The following is a 22,031-nucleotide window of genomic DNA, read 5'->3' on the forward strand; positions in this document are numbered from 1 at the left end:
GAAGATAAGGTCCACCAGAAGTCAGCTCCTTGGCATTGGCATCTTGGACATACCCCAAGTTTTGACACTTTGGCATGGAGGTGCTTTAAAGGTATTGGTGTCCCCTCTGTCCTTAGATGCTAAGAAGGCTGGGCTGATATTTGAGCATTAGTTACCCTCCATGGTTTGATGGTACTCACTGAAAGGAAATTGCTTGACTGCATCTGTCACAGAAGGGCTCCCTTGATGCTTTAATTTGGAAAGACACTTCTGAGCACCGGCACCTATTCAGGTTTTTGCCATCACACTTTATTGCCCAAGTCATTTCATGGCTGCAAGCTATCCTAGAATAGTAACAGAGCTTCCAGTGTATTGAGCTATCTTCCAAGGCACCTGTGGGATTACCATATCTTCAGAGCAAGCTTCACTGATGTCTTTGGTGATCTAAGGCTACCTACCGGAACACAGCAGTTTGCTGTCCTTGGTGCTTCTTCCATTGTTTAGCTCTTCTTCTCTGACAGCAGGTGGTCCTGTGCCACAGAAAGGAAGTAATTCAAGGAGTGGACAGAGCAGATGCTCTTCTCAGGAACACCTGAACCAACAGTGCTCAGGAGTTTTCCTCCAGTTAGACCCCAGCAGCTCCATATTACAAGGTCTGATGGCTCTGTGTTCTGTATTCCAAAATGTTGGCAGTTCCATACTGAGTGGAGTTTTTACTTTAGGCATTTAGGGTAGGGACTCCTTCTTACCAATGTTGCGTGCCTTAATAACACACTAGCCACAGAGTCTCTGAGATCTAGGCCCTGATGTTCTAGCTCCTTGGTGTTGGATCCACCACCTCTAAAATCACTGAGGCTCCACAATGATATAATGGCACTGATTCTTTTCCTTATCTCTTCTTGTAAGCCCAACATCTTGTTCTTACTAAGGACACTAGTTGTTCACTTGGCTTGTTTTCACTGGTGATTATTATTTGGTTGTCAAAGCCCCTTAATCATCATCTGGTCAAGATATACATATTTATTTAAGGCAAATCATCAACTTATTAAAAAAATCAGTCAGAAAATATTTTGCCACTGTTACAAGTAACTTTAAGGTTGCTGTAAGTAGGAGAAATTAGCCAAAAACATCATTTTTTTCAAAGGAGAGGAAAAAATCTTTAAAAAGATTTAAACCTAACTCCCCTTTGACACCACCTCTCCACTCGATAATTGTCCTGTTCTGTTCATTCCATCTGAAGCATCTGGTACTGACCACTATCAGAAGACTGGATACTGGGCTAGATGAACCATTGATCTGAGCCAATATGGCCGTTCTTGTGGTTTTTTTTACACTTGATAATGGATTGTCGTGTAGTGTTACCTTCTTACTACAGTAATCATAATTTTCTCACTGTTACCTTGTGCTTCCCACATCTTATATTCGTGTGTTGTCTCTTGACCTATACTTTTGAGCAGAGACTGTCTCTTTTTATCATATGTATGTACTATGCCTATACGCATAGCACAGGGGGCCCTTATCCTTGATCAAGGCCACTAGGCTTCATTGAAACATAAATAATAAGTAGGAGTACTGATTTTAAAACAAGAAACTCTTTGATTCGTATTTGAACAAATTTGTTTTCAGTCTGTTTTTAAATTAACATATTTCAAGCTGATGGCCTTCCCTTAATCTTTCTTATACTGCATTTCAGTCCCACAATTTGTTTATTGTTCTGTTCAGAATTCCCTTCAGTGAGTCAACATTATCTCCAGTCTAAGATGATTCTATTATTAGGCCACCTACTACAATTTTTTTAATCAGCCTTTTCTCTTATTTTCCAAATCTAATTAAGTTAATTTTGAAGATTTAGGAAATAATTAGTGTTAGATATTTAGACATATACATATGTGCTGTTGTTGATGTTGTTGTTTAACTATATTATATACACACATATACATACACACACACGCACGCAAAACTATGTTGTTTTTGTCTACCTAGGCTCCTCCAGGCCTAAAAAAGAATTTGATGAGAACCTATGAATCGTGGAGTCCAGAGCAGATTAGTAAAAAGGGCAATTTGTCTCGAGCCCATGCACTCTTTAGTTTGGCATGGTTTCATGCTGCATGCCAAGAAAGAAGAAATTATATCCCTCAGGTAAGTACTGTAACTTCTTGCCGATATTCGGTTTGTTTACTAAAATATTTTCTTTCATTTCATAATGAAATCATTTCATATTTAGCAGCTTTTAAGTTTGTTGTTTAAAATAAAATATGCACCTTTTTGTATGTTGGGGCATGCAGAAGTGATAAATATAGTGTGACAAAGTTCCTCCTCTACCTTGGTGGGTCTTGTGCTTATTGGCGGATTTGCTCGCTTTGGAGCTTCACGGCAGCCCTCAGTTTGGCTGTTTTCATGAACCCACAGTCCAGGTCAACTCCTCCTGTGTCTGACCAGGAGTTGGGAGGTTTGGGGGGAACCCGGGCCCGCCCTCTACTCCGGGTTCCAGCCCAGGGCCCGGTGGAATGCAGCTATCTAGAGTGCCTCCTGGAACAGCTGTGCGACAGCTACAACTCCCTGGGCTACTTCCCCATGGCCTCCTCCCAACACCTTCTTTATCTTCACCATAGAACTTTCCTCCTGGTGTCTGATAATGCTTGTACTCCTCAGTCCTCCAACAGTATGCGTTCTCACTGTCAGCTCCTAGCACCTCTTGCTCCCAGCTCCTTACACCCGCACCACAAACTGAAGTGAGCTCCTTTTTAAACCCAGGTGCCCTGATTAGCCTGCCTTAATTGATTCCAGCAACTTCTTGATTGGCTGCAGGTGTAGGTGTTCTAATCAGCCTGTCTGTCTTAATTGTCTCCAGAAGGTTCCTGATTGTTCTGGAACCCTTCCGGTTACCTTACCCAGGGAAAAGGGACCTACTTAATCAGGAGCTAATATATCTGCCTTCTATTACTCTCCTGTAGCCATCTGGCCCAATCCTGTCACAATAGCTACTGATGTGGAACTTTTTGGTGGCTACTAATTTGGAGATCTTAATGATTGGATATGGCCTCAATACAGAATTGGGGCTTAATAGCACAGACACCTACAGCTTTTCAGAGTCCCATTGGTTCCAATGGCACTCTTCATGGGCTTAGAGATCTGAGCTAGCTGATCCTGATACAGGTCTGGGGCCCTGTGACAAAGTGTATGTGCTCCCTCTTGCATGATTCAAGAAAGCATTAAAAGCCTCTTCACCAAACAGAAAGGTAGAAACTAGCCCTTAAAGATCACCAAGTTGGCAAACCTGGAGGGAGGAACTGGCTTTTCCAAGGGAAGGAGGGTGATGTCTGGTCTCCTCCTGAACCTAGATCCTGGGTGGGAGAGATAAAATTGGGGAATTATTTACCTCGCTTGTACTGAGAAGAATTATACTGAAGCCTAGAGACTATAACCATAGTAAGAATTTCCTTGTTTGTTTGTTTTCCAACTGGATCCTTGGCTGAAGGGGGCAGCCCTGACTAGAGAAAAGGAAGCTTCCCTGCATTTGGTTTGTTTTTATTTGGACACGTGACTAAATGAACCTCTCCTGTGACCATTTTATTGTCCTTTGATTTAGGCTGGAATGATTGGAGTCTTTTTTGTTTTTGCTTTCTTTTCCTTTTTGGGTCCTTGTTTAAAGGGACTATGACCCTAATTGCAGAGGTGGCTGATGGTGTTGTTGAAGGACCTACAGGGTCACTGCAGTAATATTGTGACTGGAAGTTTGGTTTTGAATGTGTCATCCAAACATTAGAACACTTGAGGATATTGCATAATAACATTGATCAGATGTATAGAGAACGGAGACATGGCCAGCCATAAGCAAAGAAATCAGCATACTCTCCACTATGGAAATGAAGATATTGAGGTGGTCAACTGGTTGGCCACTCCAGGAGATAAAATGAGGTCAAGGGCTAATGCAGCTTGCTCCAATTGAAGGGAAATTGAAGGAGGTGAAGGTACTTTGGCGTGGACATATCCAACTGAGACCTGAGTGTTATATTGGTAGGATGGCCCTTGCAATGATCATGGACAGAAAAGTCCAAGGGAGAGGCCAAAGATTTGGCACATGAACTGGATATCAGCAGACTTTAGATAAACCAATTTGCAGGACAACCAGGCATACAATCATGAGTTTGGGAACTAGGTTATAAAAATTTCTGATCCAGAACATGGAAAGATGCAAGAAAAAAGAAAAAAATATGATTAACATAGAATATTGTTTCTTGTTAAAAACAGTATAATATAAATTAAGATCACTTAGAATCATAGAATATCAGGGGGAGGTCATCTAGTCTAACCCCCTGCTCAAAGCAGGACCAATCTCCAATTTTTGCCCTAGATCCCTAAATGGCCCCCTCAAGGTTTGAGCTTGCAACCCTGGGTTTAGCAGGCTAATGCTCAAGCCACTGAGCTATCCCTACCCCCACTTAATTATTATGAAATTTCACTCTTGACTGTGAGCCTTTTCTGATTTTGGCTCCCAAAGCTAAAACCTACTGCTTGTTCTAATCTGCCATGCTTCCACACTTTCCTCCTTCAAGTCATTTTTCAAAATGTACTTTGTCCATAAAGGCTTCGAAAAGTAGACTTCTATGCAGAGATGTGTTAATTTACCAAAAGACTTAAAATTTAACCTCAAATTAGAACAGTCCACACAGAAATCATGGAAATAATAAAACTTCACTACTCAGATTTTAAGGCCAGAAGGACCAGTTATGTTCATCTAGTTTCACCTCCTTCTTGACACAAGTCATTTCCTCTGTTATACTTGCATCTGGCCCAATAACTTCTGGTTGACACTACAGCATATCTTTTCGAAAGAGAGCAGAGGTTGAGTTAAAGATTCAAAATGATGGAGAATTTACCATGTCCTTTAGTAACTTGTTTGAATGACTAGTTAATTACCCATCTTTGTTAAAAATTTTCATCTTTTTCCGTTTGAATTTTTTTGAATTGAACTTCCAGCCATTGAATTTTGTTATGTCTATGCTTGATTAGATACCTCTAGTAGCAGTTATATTCTCCCTTTGTGGGTAATATACTGTGACCAAGTCACCTCTCAACCTCTGTGAGAGAGCTCCTTTAAAGCATGTTTTCCAGACCCCAAATCATTTTTGTAGCACTTGTCTGAACCTTGTCTGATTTTTCAGCATATTTTTTTTAAGTGTGGACACTAAAACTGAACAAGTATTCCTGTAGTTGTGCCACTAATAAACCATAGAGGTAATATTACCTCCTTATTCTTGCTCAATATTCCTTTTATATATTGCAAGATGGTTTGCAATGGGAGCTTGAGTTCAGTTTGTTACCTACAATAGCATATTGGGCTGCATTAGTAGGAGCATTGCCAGCAGATCGAGGGAAGTGATTATTCCCCTCTATTCGGCACCGGTGAGGCCACATCTGGAGTATTGTGTCCAGTTTTGGGCCCCCTACTACAGAAAGGATGCGTACAAATTGGAGGGAGTCCAGCGGCGAGCAACAAAAATGATAAAGGGGCTGGGACACATGACTTACGAGGGGAGGCTGAGGGAACTGGGCTTGTTTAGTCTACAGAAGAGAAGAGTGAGGGGGGATGTGATGGCAGCCTTCAACTACCTGAAGGGGGGTTCCAAAGAGGATGGAGCTCGGCTGTTCTCAGTGGTGGCCGAAGACAGAACAAGGAGCAATGGTCTCAAGTTGCAGTGGGGGAGGTCTAGGTTGGATATTAGGAAACACTATTTCATTAGGAGGGTGATGAAGCACTGGAATGGGTTACCTAGGAAGGTGGTGGAATCTCCATCCTTAGAGGTTTTTAAGGCCTGACTTGACAAAGCCCTGGCTGGGATGATTTAGTTGGGGTTGGTCCTGCTTTGAGCAGGGGGTTGGACTAGATGACCTCCTGAGGTCTCTTCCAACCCTAAACTTCTATGATTCTAATGACCTCTAAGTCCTTTTCAGAGTTCTTGTTTCATGATGCGGTTTGCATTCTGAAAAGTATGGCTTACAGTATTTGTGCCGAGATGTAGGACATTTCATTTGCTCTATTAAAATGCATGTTATTTGATTGCCCCCATTTTAGCAAGTAATCTAGGTTACTCTGTGTGAATGACCCGTTCTCATCATTATTTGCCATCCCCCCATCTCTGTTGTATCTACAAACTTTATCAGCAATGATTTTATATTTTCTTCCAGATAATTTAATTTAGAAATTTTAATAGTGTTGAAGTGAGAATAGGTCCCTGCTGAACTCCCACCAGAAACACTGCTATTTGCTGATGATCTCCATTAACAATTTATGTTTTGAGATTTATCAGTCAGCTAGTTTTTAATTTATTTAATATATGGTGTATATCCCCCTTTGTGCCTATATGCCTCTTTGTCTTGTAAACATTTTGGGACAGGTACTTTTTGTCTTTATACCTGTTTGTAAATTACTTAGTATATGTTAATACTATACAAAGAATAATACAGTTTCCAATAAATAAGGATCTAGGACTGGGCCAGCGATTAAGAATGTACATGTTGAAGGCATCATTGCTTGCTTGCTAATGGCTTGCTGCATTTTTTTTTTCTGTTTTTTTTCTTAATATAGAGGTAAAATAAGATGAGGAGTATAATGGTTGGCATGTGTTGTAGGCAGTGGTTAAAAGAAGCAGACATACTTATCAAAGTCTGAAAGGAAACTGAAATTCAAAAAAGCCATTGAGAGTAAGGAAGTGAGGTGTCTAGTCATAATTATCAATGAGTCATTGTTGCAACAAGCGCTGTTAGGGAAAGGAGAGAGTTGCATGCTCATGTCCATCATTTTCAAGAAGGCTTGCTGATTAGGATTTTTAAAATATATTCATTTTTATAGAAAAACTCTCAGTTGCTACACAAGTAGGCATACACCTGATGGCATCTAGCCTGTATGTCTATGTAAAATTAAGCACATTGATAGAGATGTTTTTCATATTGTCTCTCTGCTGCCTGTTTCTGTATCTCTGAGCAGCAGCCTAGAAAAGATGGCTTCAAACCAGTGATGTGGATTTTTTTCCCCTGGGTGTTAACTATTATATATATTCTGTAAGCAGCTATTTTTGTTTACTTTTTCATGTTCATTTAATGCTCATTGTTTCATAACTCATATTAACTTTTTGTTTGTTTGTTTTAATGATAGGGTTGGACCAAGTTTTATGAATTTTCTTTATCTGATCTCCGTGCAGGGTATGACGTTATTGATGGACTCTTTGATGGTATGTTATTCCTTAAGGATTGCTGATTCCTTTCTTTGCCTAGTCCAGTATTTCTGACTGTCTTCCATTTCAGATCTTTATAAAATTAGCAGATCATAGAATGATTCATTTTTTTAATAATTTGGCTATTTCAATTAGAGCTGAGTGGGGGATGACAATTCTGTTCCGTGGCAACTGTAGAGGTTTTTAAATCTGTTTTTGTTCTTGTCACGATGCGGGACTCACACCTGCAGCACCTCCTCCTGGTCTCCCAGGGAATTAGCTCTTCCAGCCTCCAGAGCACCCTCTTCAGACCGGTGTCCCGCTTGCTGCTGGCCCCCGTGTCTCTCCCGGACCCCGGTGCCCCTTTTACCCAGGATGCTGCCCGCTGGCAAACCTCCACAGTCTCTGGGTCTCCCTCCCCGGGGAACCCCCACCCACTATCCCCACCTCGCCTCAGTCCTTGACTACTGCCTGTCACCACTGAGCCCCCGCACACTGGGGTGGACTGCAGTGTGTAAGCCAATCATCACAGGCAAGGGGGGTTTGGACCTGCTGCCTCTTCCTATCTTTGGGCTGTCCCCTGCAACCCCAGTACCTATCCGGCCTTACACTAGGCCTGCAGCCTGGGGGGTTTCCAGGCCAGAGCTCCCTAGCTCCCTTGGCCTTCCTCCAGCTCTGCTCCACCTCAGGTATTGTGGTACGCTCCCCAGCAGCCAGGCCCGTCTCCCTCCACAGGTAGAGGGAACTCTATGCTCCTGGCCCACTGCCCTCTTATAAGGGCCAGCTGAGCCCAGGTTGGGGCATGGCCACAGCTGAGCCTTCTTTCCCCAATCAGCCTGGGAACTGCTTGCTCCCAGCCACAGCCCTCTCCCAGGGCTGATTTCAAGCCCTTCAGGGCAGGAGCGGGTGACCACCCCACTACAGTTCTATTTCTGGATCAAAAACAAAATCTTCTGAACATTATCACAGAAGTAAGCGTGCGTGCTTGTATGTGGCCTGGTGGGTTCAGTCACTGGCCTGGGATGTGGGAGACTCAAAATCAGGCAAAGCCGGGACTTGAATGTGGGTGTTTCACATCCCAGGCCAGTGCCCTAGCTACCAGGCTATAGTGTGTGCGTGTCTCTTTTCACTCCTCTGCCCTGGTTGAATGATACACATCCACAAAACAGCATATTTCAGCAAAATTTCATTGTGTTGAAAATGTTCCAAACAGCTCTAATTTGGATCCTCTGTTTATCTTTCTTAAATGAAAAATATAAGGGTTTTTTTGGTAAGGCCTTTAAGTTCCAAATCCCAATAAAACTAGTGACCCAATATTCAAAAGGGTTCAATATCTCTAGCTCCTATTGATTTAAATGGGATTTATATGTGGCTAGTACTTTTGGAATTCATTCTATGTACATGCAGACTTAACAGTTTGAATATATTACCAAGGGACTTTGGGCCATCGATATTAACTGTTGTGTTGAGGGTAGTTTTTCCTGCAGTAATTGGAGTTTGAGTGTGAACACTAATAACTTAAGTGTGATACCAAACCTTTTCATTTGAAGAATCTCAAGGTTCTTTTTCACCATAATTACTTCACCCATGCTGAACAATCACATATTGGATGAAATGCGGCATTGATTTAACCCTCCTCTGTAGTTTGGGACAAAGAAGTGAGAGGGAAAGACATTTTATTTGAAACTGTAGGATATAATTAAGTGGGCAGAATGTAATTTATTGAATACAATTTGGTCAGAACACCAAAGTTAACATCCTTAATTTTAAACACAGTGTTGTGTGATCTTTTATTATCACAGATAACCTGGACCTCTTTTTACATCACATAAGAAAGCCAGCATCTCAGTAACAATGTCTTCCTTTGGCATGGTAGAGTATTATTCAATCACCCTGCTTTTTTTATGAGGCCTGATGAGATCACAGCACAAAGTGGTATGGCTGTAACACACTTAAAGATCCATTGGAGGTAGGGGAGTTGAACAGGTTGATGACAAAGGATTAGGAGATAGGAGGCCACAATTGAATATGGAATGGCCTCTAGTGAGAAGGTGCTTTTGTTCTCCAACTAAATAGGGTTGATTGATATGTGTGAGGTCTACGATAAAAAGTTCCCCAAGACATCTGCAATATTTATGTCATTCGGTAGGATTTAAAACACATGAATTACACTCTTATCACATGAAAAAATATTTGAGAACATCTGCAATACAGCTGTTGGAACATATAATATTTTACATTTTACAGTTATTTTATTTTACTTTTTGGTTAGAGTTACGAAATAAATTGCTTAGTAATGATTGTATTACTTTACTGGGTTTCTTTGTATTTCCTTGTTTCTCTGAAGGTTAACTGTAATAAGAGGAAATGTTCATCACACTATGCAAAAAAAGGTCAATGTCACAGTAATATTTTGTAATTTACAGGTTCCAAAGATTTTCAGTGGGAATTTGTGCATGGCCTGTTTGAAAATGCTATTTATGGAGGTCGCATAGATAATTACTTCGATATGAGAGTCCTTCGGACCTATCTGGAGCAGCTTTTTAATTCCAGAGTTATTGGAGGTTTAAATCTTAGGGGCAAGAAGATGACCAGCTTCCCATATTCCATCTCTCTACCCAATTCCTGCAGCATTTTGGTATGTATGCTTGCCTTGTTATCAGACATGGAAACCAAATCTTGTTCTTTTTCTTACGGTACTAAATTAGCAAATGAACATACTAATTAAAGGCAGATTCCTGCAAGCTGCTGAGCACACTTCAGTCCCACTGAAATTAATGGGAGCTGAAGGATATTCAGTCCCTGTAGGACTATGCCCTATAACACTAATAGTAAGAGGTAGTAAGGGGTAGTAAGAGATACCCTGTTTCATATTCCTTCCAGCCTCGCCCATAATGAGCCTTTATGCCTTGTACCAGAACAGTAGCTTGAGTGTCTTTTAGACACAGAGCTGGTTCTGCTCTACCCCTCCTATCACCACATAACCATATATTTTAATGCCACACGTTTCATACTTTGTATAATAAATGGTAACTTATCAAAAATTTAAATGTAAGTGGAAGCATCTTGCAATGGACTACAACACGAAGAAGGACGTGACTAATAGTTCCAAACTGAAATTCCAAATAGTGAAAAACTTTAAAAGTGGTGTTAATAGCAATGTAGGATATACATCAAACTGATCTGTGAAAGTCTTGTAATTGTGCTGCAGAGAGCCTTTGTCTGGTGAAATCACAGCTTCTCTGTTATTGGAGTTGTTGTTTGTCGATTGTAAACTGAAGCAATTGGGGATTTCTGTTCTATTTCATTACAGTGTTTCAATATTAGCAGCTTCTATGGTATATCATGTCATATGTTCATATGCTTAAGTCATTTCTTCATTTTAGAGCTGGTACTATTTTAGTGATGTCCACAAAATGCTGTTATGCAATTAATTATAAATCCTATGAAATGAGAGTTTGTTTTGAAAATATATTGCTGGAATTCTCTTGACCATATACTATTGATTTTCATGAGCTGTGATTGCACAGAAAACTTTTACAATTATCTATACTCTTTCTACCTTTTTTTGTAGGATTACCGTGATATTATTGAAAGCCTTCCAGAAAATGATAAACCCGATTTCTTTGGCCTGCCTGCCAATATTGCACGCTCTTCTCAACGCATGATCAGTTCCCTGGTAAGTTTTAAATTTTGCACTGCTTGTTAGTATCATCTGAAATATGACCATCCCGGGAGACCAGACATCTGTTCATAAATATGCATTTCCATAAGAAAATCAAATCACACTGAGACATTTTTAGTTTGTTGCCTGTTACATGTTGAAAACTTTTGTGTAGTGTTCATTATAAATTCAGAATGTTGGAAGTATTTAAAAATAACTTCTGCAATTATTTGGTAATACAAGTAAAATGTTTATTTGGGTCACTTCACATGTTTTGAGTTCTATTCTGCTGTGGGAGTTAATTGTGAGACATTACTTAATGTTTTAAATAGTGTAAACATTTGAAATACTACTTACTTAGAACGAATAACTTGCTTTGATGGCCAAGCGTCTCCTACAATTTTGTGAAGTAGGGTCTTTTCCCCTCTCTTCAGCTCTGGAGGCAGTTCAACATCACAGCATAGCCCACACTGGCTATCCCCCTTCTTCAACTTGCGACCAGAATTCTGCCTCCACGGTAGTAGCTAGTCAGGAGCAAAGCAAACGTTTCCTTTGCCAACTTTACTTTTAATTTGTTTTTCAGACAGTAGTGAGCAATGAAGCTATTTTCCTTCTCCTCCTCTTCCACTAGATTGGGTAATTGGCACAAAGGTGTCTCAGCCTCCCAGATCCACCGCTGCAGTGTTACCCATCTTGGTATCCTCTATCGCCCCACTCCCAGGCTATGGCAGGGCTGTCCCACAAACACTGGCTAAATCAGAGCAGTGCTCTATATGCACAGCTACATTTACAGACTCTTCGAAGGGTGAACTATGTCCTAGCTGTTCACAGCAAGCTGACTCTCACACTGCCAGGGCACAGGGCTCAGAGACAGACTGGCATGTCAGGTCCCTCTTCCCTACCCTGAAGACCTTAGCCAGAAGAAAAAAATCTCTTAAGTGATCCAACTTTAACCCCTTCAAGTGGGTCCTCAGCTCCCTGGGGAAAAAGTAGGGCTCCTACATAGCTTCCCTAATTCCCAGTGCGAATTGGATTTCTCAGAATGAGACCCTATTCCAAAAGCAGTGGCACTGGGACTCCGAGTGTGAGGACACAGAAGGAAGAATATCTAGAGGAGTCAAGGCTTTTTATAAAAACGGGATGCAATATGCCCTACCATGGCTACACCCATGCAGGGATTCCTGTAGAGCAGACCCTCCCCCCAAAATACCGCACACCACAGGAAGCACAAAAAGGGTATACTTTTTTACTGAGAAAGGAAAGAGTTCGTATTTAGGCTCTGTGCTGGCCACAAATTTGGCTTTCTGGCACTCAGACTGTTTGGCAACTTCCTGTTCTTGTGAATGGCAAAATAGCAGGGAAGCATATCCCAGGTCACTGGGGAAGGATGCTCTTGCACACAGGTGGCCAAAGGGCTTGCTTTATACATTCCCACCACATCAACTTCTAGAGATGGTGATTCAGAAGATAAGGCGAGGGGAAGCAAAGCTGATAGTTCTAGCTCCATGCCAGGAGAGGACATCATGGTTTTTGGACTTAGTAGACATGGCATTGGTACCTCCACTGTATGTACCAGTGACAACGGACATCCTTCACCAAGGTCCCATTCTCCATCCAGATCCAGGCTTTCTCCACCTCACAGGTTGGCTCTTGGGAGTGAAGCATCAATTGCACTCAGATTATCCTCCAAAGTGATTGGAACTCTGCTGACCTCTACACAGACTTCCACACTAAAAGCCTTCTCAATCTGGTAGTGGTTCAGCTCATGGTGCCAAAAAGAAAACAAACCCCAAGGACTTTGGAATTCCAGCTATTCTGGATTTTCCTCAGGATGGTTTGGACAAGGGTCTTCAACCCAGCACCATAACATTTTAAGCAGTCATAAGCAGTGACTTACAAGCAAGATTCTGAGGTTCTTAGCCAAATATCCTAAAGTCTCAAGATTTCTCAGAGCAGTCAGACTGGCTATACCAGAAGGCAGACCAGACTTTCCTAAGTAGGATCTACTATTGGTACTAAAAGTCCTAACAACCTACCCTGTAGGCAATGGTCATACTATTCTATCCATCAAAATCTACTTTATGATCACTATCATGTTAGCTAGATGAATCTGAGTTAGCAGCTGTATCCATGCAAGAGCCACATGATGTGCTTCATGATAACACTGTGGTTCTAAGGACTCCCACAGTCTTTCTTACCAAAGGTGAATTCGTTTTTCCATTTCTTGCATGATTCTTCTATCATTCTGTCCAAATCCACAGCATCTTACTGAAAACACGGACCATAATGTGGGTGTATGTACAGCACTAAAGATTTACCTCAAGCGCACTGAATTGATGATCAGGCTCTTTATTTGTGCCCTTTCACCAAAAGTGCCAAGGTCTTTGGGCATCCAAGCTATCTCTGGCCAAATGAATTCAGTTGTGCATAGTGGAGGCATTCAAGCCATCAGACTAGCCTATTCTAAAAGTAATCAAGGCACACTATACAAGATCTCTGGTGATATCATGGGCAGAACAAACTTGTGCTTCAGCTGAAGAAATCTGTAAGGCAGCAACATGATCTTCGAGCAATACCTTTTATTAAACATTACAAAGTGGATTTGCTGTCCTCTGCAGATGCTTCCTTCTGAACAAAGGTGCTGCATGCACTATTGCAAAAGTAACTTGTCATTCAGGCATTTACTTTCAAGGGAAAATTTCTCTATTTGTCTTTCTTTATCCCTCCCTGTTTGATATTTACTGCTCAATACTTCCCATGCATCACAGAACTGATATGTAGTTAGTTGTACTAGGGAAAATTTCCTTTCTGCTAGCAATATCTCTCAAAATTCTACCCAACCTGGAATGGCTTTATTAGCCAAGGAACAACATTATTTTTTATATGTCTCCAGTTAGTCGGCTGGATAGCTTACTGCACATAGTTCACTTGGTGACTTTAATGTTATTGGTATTATATTCTAAGTTTTTGCATATTATATGAATTGTTCTGGTGGCAAGCTGGAGAAGGGGGTGTGGCCAAAATGAGCTGTGTTGCAACAGTGAACAGACTTTAGAACTGCAGAGACGAGGGGAACAGTCCAGGAATCACAGAATTGTATGAGACACAGCTAGCAGAAAAGAAATTACAGGGTAAGAAATTTCCCATTTCATCATCACCATAATGGGACAAGGTGACTGAGTAGACTTCGTACCTGGGCTGGTAAATTTTCATGATACATTTGCAAGACAATTCTAAATGAACACTAATTATTCATAAAAGTAGAGATATTTGGTATTTCATCATATGTAGAGGCACTAAATTGTGCTTTTTAATCATTGTTGGTAATGCATTCAAACTTGAAAGTGAAATATATTTTCTTATCATTATTACTACCTATAGTAGTACCATCACTGTACTAAGCACCACACACACACACACACACAGAGTATTTTACCCAGCATTTGTTCTGTTTTCAATTAAGCATATGCCAACAACATTTTCATGAGTATCAGTGACATAGAGGATTGTGCACAACTGAGTTGAATGTGATTGTTGTTGACTGCAGCTTCAGAGATAACCAGACGTTTTTAGGGTTGACATAAAAACAAAATTCTTGTGCTTCTCTTACTCTTAGTGCCCAATTATGCAACTCTTATTCATGTTGAAAAGTAGTTACTTAGTAATCCCATTAGTATTGTGAATAATTACTCAGTGTTCATTTACTGTAGGCTTGCAAATTCATCATGAAAATGGTGAGGAACTTTTAGTTTTACTTATGAGTTTTTCATTTCCAAGCTTCAATGTACCATATAGAAAATAAATTAAGGGACTGTTGCATGCACTCTGAAACACACTATTAACAGCAGAAAGGCAGACCAGTGTAAGCACTGGTGTTTTATTATTCCTTCTCAAGTATTTGTTACAAATATCTAAGTATTTGTAGTATGTTGCAGTATGTATAATTTGGCTTTCATTTTATTTTACATTACATCTCTAGAGGACAATAAAACAGTTTTTTTCCATAACAGTCAGAGTACTATCAGGTATTTAAATGTTCACTTTTTAAAAGTTTAGGCCAAAAATTTGACCTATCTTTTATCTGCCATATAATTGCGGTAGAATTTAGAGCCCAATTCTACAACCTTTACTCACAAAGAATAGTATTTACAAGAGTAGTCCCAATGGTTGAAATGGAAGCAGTTAAGCAACCAAACCTCAGCCGAAAATTATATCCTAGGTTATTTACCTGCTAAATTGGATTTAACACCACCACAAAGATTTTGGTTCTTGAGAGCTGCAATGATCACCAAGTGCATGATTTTACAAAAATGGAAGAATAGACTTATGCCCAGTATAGAGCAGTGGTATTTTAGGGCTTCGTCTGCACAAAATGCATACAAGGGAACTGGTGACATTTTAACAACCCAATTTCTTTTTTCACAATTCCTCCAATATGTCAAGGTCAGACTTTTTTATGCCTCTTATTTCAGCAAGGTACAAGCCGATCACCACAGAACAGTTGGTTAAATCTAAACTAAAAAGTATTTCACTAAGTCTTCCACGGCTGTGAAGTGCAAATTTCAATTAGCAGTCCTGACAGATCGCATAAAGAACAGCAAAGACTCAACCATCTTCATGTATTGCCACAACATCCTGAAAGTTGTGCTTTCTTTTCAATTCAGCTTCACCAAATTGCTTGATTTGATCTGTGATATTGCAGCTCTCCATCATGTGCAAAAGGTCATTGAGAGAGGAATGTACACTGGAGTGTGGAACTAGTCTTGCCTACAGCTGGCACTTGTCCCAGCCTCTTCAACTTTTTCCTGTGACTCAGTGTAGTTCCTCTCCAACCTTGCCAAATTCAGTTTATGGATGCACTTCTTGTAATATGTAAGGTGCCACTGAGCATTATGTTTAACCAAGTCCTCCCCAGCAGTATTCTCCAAAGATTCAGCTACTCTCATAACTCTCTCTCCCTACTGATGCCGAAAATGATCAAGATACACGTAAAAACAAAGATTTTGTGAGAAATTAATTTGGGATTGTAATTAATTATGTTCTGTAACTATGTGCATTTAGTTTGCAGATGGATTCCAGCAATTTCTGGCTGGATGCTGATGTTTGAACCAGTGCCTCATTACAACTCTTTTGGTTAATAAATAAAGCAGATAATCAATACACCTGAACCGCTTTTTTTAAGTGCAGATGATGGCCAATTAACTTGGAGCACTCCTTCCATTTATAGTAATGTGTAACATTAAAAAAATTAATCAGGTATAATGTTCTGAGCATTATCTGACAACAGTACTGTCAGTCAAGGGCCACAATTTGTCTTTGTGGGGGCTGCATTTTTGGCATGGCTGTGTTAAAGTATAATTTTAAAATGTTTATTTTTAAACATTTTCTCAAATATATATCTGCATATTTATTCTAGGTTTGTCATGTTTGCTGCCTTTGTTTTTGGTGGGAGAAAGGGCTTTTGAATGATACACAACTTGACCCATTTTTTATTACATTGTATTATCTAAACAGGGGTTCTCAGACTTTTGTACTGGTGACCCCTTTCACATACCAAGCCTCTGAGTGTGACCCTTCTTATACATTAAAACACTTTTAAATATATTTAACACAATTATAAATGCTGGAGGCAAAGCGGGGTTTGGGGTGGAGTCTGACAGCTCATGACCCCCCATGTAATAACCTCACGACCCCCTGAGGGGTTCTGACCCCCAGTTTGAGAACCCCTGATCTAAAGGACCTGGAGCTGGGAGTCACGGTGGGCAGTGAGTCCCCCCGGCCATGCCGTAGACCGTGACACCATTGAAATTATGATTCTATAAATTTTTATTACTCAAATAGCACCTTCCTTACTTTCTGTCATTAACTTGCCCATGGAATTGCACATGCTCCCAGAATCTTTTAACCACTCTCATGGCTCTTTTCTGAACCCTTTCCAAATATTATTCTTGAATTGTGGACATCAGAACTGGACACAGTATTCCAGCAGTGGTCTTACCTGTGCCAAATACAGAAGTAAAATAACCTTTCTACTCCTACTTGAGCTTACCCTGTTCGTGCACCCCAGAATCACTTTAGTTCTTTTGACTACAGTGTCACACTGGGAGTTCACGTTCAGCTTATTATCCACCATGACCCCTAAATCTTCTTCAGAGTCACTGCTTCCCAGGATAGAGCCCCCCTTTTGTAAGTATGGCCTACATTCTTTGTTGCTAGATATATACATTTGCATTTAGCCATATTGTTTGCTTGCCTTCAGTTTACCAAGCAATCGAGATAGCTCTGAATCAGTACATGTCCTCTTTATTATTTACCACTTCCCCAATTTTTGCGTTCTCTGCAAATTTTATCAATGATGATTTTATGTTTTTTTCCAAGTCATTGATGATAACATTTAATAGTGTAGGGTGAAGAAACAATCCCCGTGGGAATAGAAACACACCCCATTCAATGTTTGGCACAATGCATTTTCCGTAAATCTATGTTGACTGGCATTAATTACATTACTTTCCTTTAGTTCTTTATTAATTGAGTCCTGCGTCAGCTAGTCCATTATCTTGCCCAGGTTCAATGTCAGTTATTCCATTTACCCTTTTAAAACATTGGCACAACATAACTTTCTTCCAGTCTTCTGGAACTTCCCAGTGTCCAAGACTTGTTGAAAAGCAACATCAATGGTCCAGTGAGCTTCTCAGCCAGGTCTTTAAGAACTCTTGGATACAAGCTGTTGGATACCTGCTGGTTTTAAAATGTCCATCTTTAGTAGCTTCTATTTAACATCCTCCAGAGATACTTTTTTGACTGATTGTTTTGTCAAGAGAAAACTGAAAATTCAGTTTTAGTTTGAAGCTAAACACTTTTCTTTTCTGGATTTTTCAGTTTGGCCAGCAAACAAAAAAAGATCAGTTTATTTGCTGTACTTGTTGCAAGAAAGCTGTGGCAGTAGCTGAATCCACAGTTTTCATTGACCTCTATCAGTCTAGTTTCAGGTTTGGATACATCTTAGAGTTTGAACTGGACTTTTGGTCAATTATGTCCTTCTAATTATCAACAAAGATCAAATATTGATTACTTATTTTTAATACAGTGGTGGGGGACCCATTGTGCTAAGTGTTGTACAAACACTACTTCTTTTAGATCTGTCAGTTGCCTGTAACATTGTCAACAAGATACTGGTGCTATACCTGTAGTAAATGGTAGCATTAGCAGTTTCTCCCAAGCGGCTCTGGTTTGTTTGTTTGTTTTCTGAGGAACTAGAGCACAGAAATATGTGTCTGTCTGCCCTGAGGCTTCTCTCATGGAATAATAGAATTGTAGGGTTAGAAGGGACTGCAGGGGTCATCTAGTTTAACCCCCTGACAAGCTGCAGGATTTGTTGTGTCTCAACCATTCAAGACAGGTAGCTATCCAGTCTCCTTTTGAAAACCTCCAATGAAGAAGCTTCCACAACATCCCGAGGCAATCCGTTCCTAACTGTAAGAACAGTAGGACAATGGAAATTTTTCCTGAGATTTAATCTAAATTTACTGGGCTATAGTTTGAACCCATTTTCTCTTGTCTTGTCCTCTGTGGCAGAAAAGAACAACTTTTCTCCATCTTTTTTATGGCAGCCTTTCAAGTATCTGAAGACCGCTATCATATCCCCCTTAACCTTCTCTTTTCCAAACTAAACATACCCAGTTTCTTAAGACTTTGCTCATATTGCTTGCATGCCATCCCTTCTATCATCTTTGTTGCTCACTTCTGGATCCTTTCCAATTTCTCCACATCCTTTCTATAGATTAGTGACCAAATTTGGACCCAGTGCTACATCTGACTCTTAACCAGCACCGAGTAGTGTGGTACTGTCACCTCTTGTGACTTGCATGCTATGCCTCTGCTAATGCAACCTAATATTGCATTACTTCTTTCTGCAATAGCATCGCATTGCTGACTCATGTTGAGATTATGATCCACCACAACTCCCAGATCCTTCTTTGCAGTACTGCTGCCAAGCCAATTTTCCCCTGTTCTGTCTTTGTGCATTTGGTTTTTCTTCCCTGAGTGTAGCACTTTACATTTGTCTTTGTTGAATTTCATTTTGTTGTCTATAGCCCAGTTCTCCAATTTATCAAGAATTATCTGAATTTTAGCTCTATCCTTCAAAGTATTGGCAACCCCTTCACCACCAAATTTGGTGTCATCTGCAAACTTGATCAGTATGCTCTCTTATACCTAGCTAGAGAAAGAACAACAAAGTTCTGTTTTGTCAGACTACTAAGGGAGATAGTGAAGTGGTGTGGGCTTGCTACCTGCAGTGTGTGGCTGATGATCATTACTCTATAATTCATTGGAGCACTTTTTCCCAATGTCTTCTGGAATGAAGCTTTGGATGAAAGCTGGCTGTGCCTCAACCTGGATAGAAAGCAGGTTATGCTGGTAAATGGGGGAAGTGAGGTCACCCTCATTTTTTAAAAACAATTTGTAGTTTGGCCAGGGCTGGATTAGCCTATCACTGAACCCTAAGCAAAACCCCTCATTTCCACCTCCCAGCCAGCTCCCCTGTGCAGGCACTCACCGCAGCTCCCCATACTTGTAGCAAGTCTTGAGGCTGTCATTGAGCAAGTCCTGTGGACAGAGCAGAGGGGATACAGGCTGAGGTGAGGCCAGGCAGGCCCCAGGGAAGAGTGGAGAGAACCCCATGGCTGTGGAAAGGAGGAGCAGTTCTGGTCATTTCACTGCCTACTCAGGTTTGGCCCTGACATCTCTCCATCATCATGGGGGATTGGGGGGTGGAGCCAAATTTGAGTTAGTGTCATTGCAACCTGGCACACAAGGTGGTAGTGCCCCTGAGGATGCTCCCTTCTCTCCCTCACCCAAGAATTGGGCCCTAGGCACATGCCTCGGTTGATTATTCCTGGTTCCAAATATGTGATGCCCATATCCATCATCTCTGAAGGCATGGATCAAACTGGTTTTGTCTCACAAGTGGAATCAATTTGGTGGTTTCAGCCTAATAATTAGAGGTAATTTTTGGTCCCTAATATGCATTTTCATTGTTCTGGCATTCAAAAAAAATCTGGGTGAGAAGTCAGACATTGGAATGCAATACACAGTTTTGGGGTTAACTGCATCTTTGACACACACACCCTGGCCTCCTCCAGGGCACCCACTTCAGATCTCAGACCTGTAACCTTCACCTCTCTATGGGCAGGGACTCATAACCCCTCTTTAGTCTGCAATTCACTATGATTATTCCAAGCAGATCTGACAACCACCAGCCCTCGGCTCTCCCTAGTTTCGCTCCAAGGACAAGGACAGTGTCTTTGCCAGTGATCACACAGCTCTTTCAAAGCAGAATGCATTCATTCAATACAAAAGCATATAGAAGCAATAAAAATAATAAATTTACATGCACATTAAACTTAACAGAAATTGCCCATCTTCCATATGTGATCGTGGTAGGCTGTACTCCTTCCAAACCTTCAAGCAGGATTGGGTTCCCTGTGGACAAAAGGGTCCTATCAGTTTGCTGAATCAAAAAGATCCTGAGTCTGTTTGAATTCAGCATTTATACCCCAAACCCTTTTCTTCTCAGCCTCTTGAAAACAAGTTAAACTGTACCTGTCCCTATTCTCCTGATGGTCAGGCTTCCAGGGCTGGGTATCTGTGTAGCCAGCCTTGGGATTTTGCATTAATCACCTCTTCATGATCCAATTTTCTGCAGAAAGCCCCCGCCCAGTGTGTCAGGAACATACACACAGATATCACGTGTATTGGTACAAAGGGCTATGAATATTCCCATGTCTTATACCGTCTGGCCCATCTCAATATATATATAAAGGTTTTAATGCTTTAAACATAAAATACAATATTGTCCCCAAAGACGCTGCATATGGTTGCAATATTTGTCACAACTTCATTTTTTAAAAAAAACAATCGATTTCTGGTAAAGTTGGCAGATAAAAAAAATTAGTAGAGTGGTAAATAATGACACGTCAGATTTGCAGATAGATAAGGATCATATGGTAAACGGGATTCACTTGAACAACATCTCTACTATGCTGTAAAGTGCCTAGCATACTGCTGTCCCGTGCTCAGTTGGCCCCTCTGTAGTACCATACTTCATATATTAGTACTAATAATATGTGTTTTAATGCAGCTAAATGTGAAGATACACATGTAGGAACCAAGAACTTAGGTCCCCACTTACGTATGAAGGGTACTGTGTTTTGGAAAGTAGTGACTCCAAAAAGGACATAGGGGTTATGGTAGGTAATCAATTGAACATGGCCTTTCAATGCAATTTGGTGACTACGATGTATAAGGGGAATATGGATGTGTGGAGGTGTTATTAACATTATATATGGCATTAGTGAGACATCTACTGGAAAACTGAATGCAGTTCTGGTTTCTACCCTTCAAATGGTTAACATCCTTTTTTTAACGAGGGTTCAGAAAAAGCTACAAGAAAGATTGGGAAACCAGGTGAGGGATTAAAAATTCCCAGTGTAGTCAGTTTATCAACAAGAACGTTAAAAGATGACTTGATCATGGTCTGTAAGATTTCTGATATTGGAGGGCATAACAAGATTCAGTGCCTGGTAGGTGAAACTAGAAAAATTTCAGACTAGAATAAGGCACATTTTTAATAGTGATTAACTATTGGAACAATTTACCTGGGCACATGGTGAATTCTCTATAATCTGAAGTCTTTAAATCAGGATTCCATGTCTTTCTAAAGATGTGCAGTAGCTGAGCTAGAAGTTATGGGCTTGATGCAGGAATCATTGGTGGTCTATGTCCTGGGTCCTGCAGGAACGGCTTTAAAATGTAAGAATTTTTATTTAATCCCTTTTGTGATCACATCTAGGCATACATACATTTTAAAGCAGTTCTTTTTATGTAAGCATGTTACAATCAACAAAATACAAAAGAGTGCTTTAATAGGTATATGAGAAGTGTATAATCTAGTGGATTGAGCTCAGGAACTCCCAAATTATAATATCATATTTTCCAAATTGTTGTGTCCAAATTAGGTATTGATGTTAACTTGCACCAGGACTGAATTTGGCTCTGTGTCTTTTCCTTATCTATAAGTGGAAATAATTATATTTTTGAAATAAAAAAACATATCTAGTAAAATACCCATGTTTGAAATACAGTTCTTTCAAAATGTCATTAATATTCATAGC

The 22,031-nt window shown here is 40.4% G+C and overlaps 1 protein-coding gene across 3 annotated transcripts in view; it reads left to right on the forward strand.

Annotated features, from left to right (window-relative positions):
- Positions 1-22,031, forward strand: part of DYNC2H1 (dynein cytoplasmic 2 heavy chain 1) — a 384,528-nt gene that overhangs the window by 239,518 nt on the left and 122,979 nt on the right. For all 3 annotated transcript variants that reach the window (XM_037889977.2, XM_043529611.1, XM_043529618.1), the window contains 4 exons: positions 1,963-2,118; positions 7,136-7,211; positions 9,620-9,831; positions 10,768-10,872. In XM_037889977.2, coding sequence (XP_037745905.1) covers positions 1,963-2,118; positions 7,136-7,211; positions 9,620-9,831; positions 10,768-10,872 — 549 coding nt within the window. The remainder of the gene's footprint in view (positions 1-1,962; positions 2,119-7,135; positions 7,212-9,619; positions 9,832-10,767; positions 10,873-22,031) is intronic.

This window comes from Chelonia mydas, chromosome 1 (genome assembly GCF_015237465.2).
Source record: "Chelonia mydas isolate rCheMyd1 chromosome 1, rCheMyd1.pri.v2, whole genome shotgun sequence".
NCBI classification, from domain to species: Eukaryota; Metazoa; Chordata; order Testudines; family Cheloniidae; genus Chelonia; species Chelonia mydas.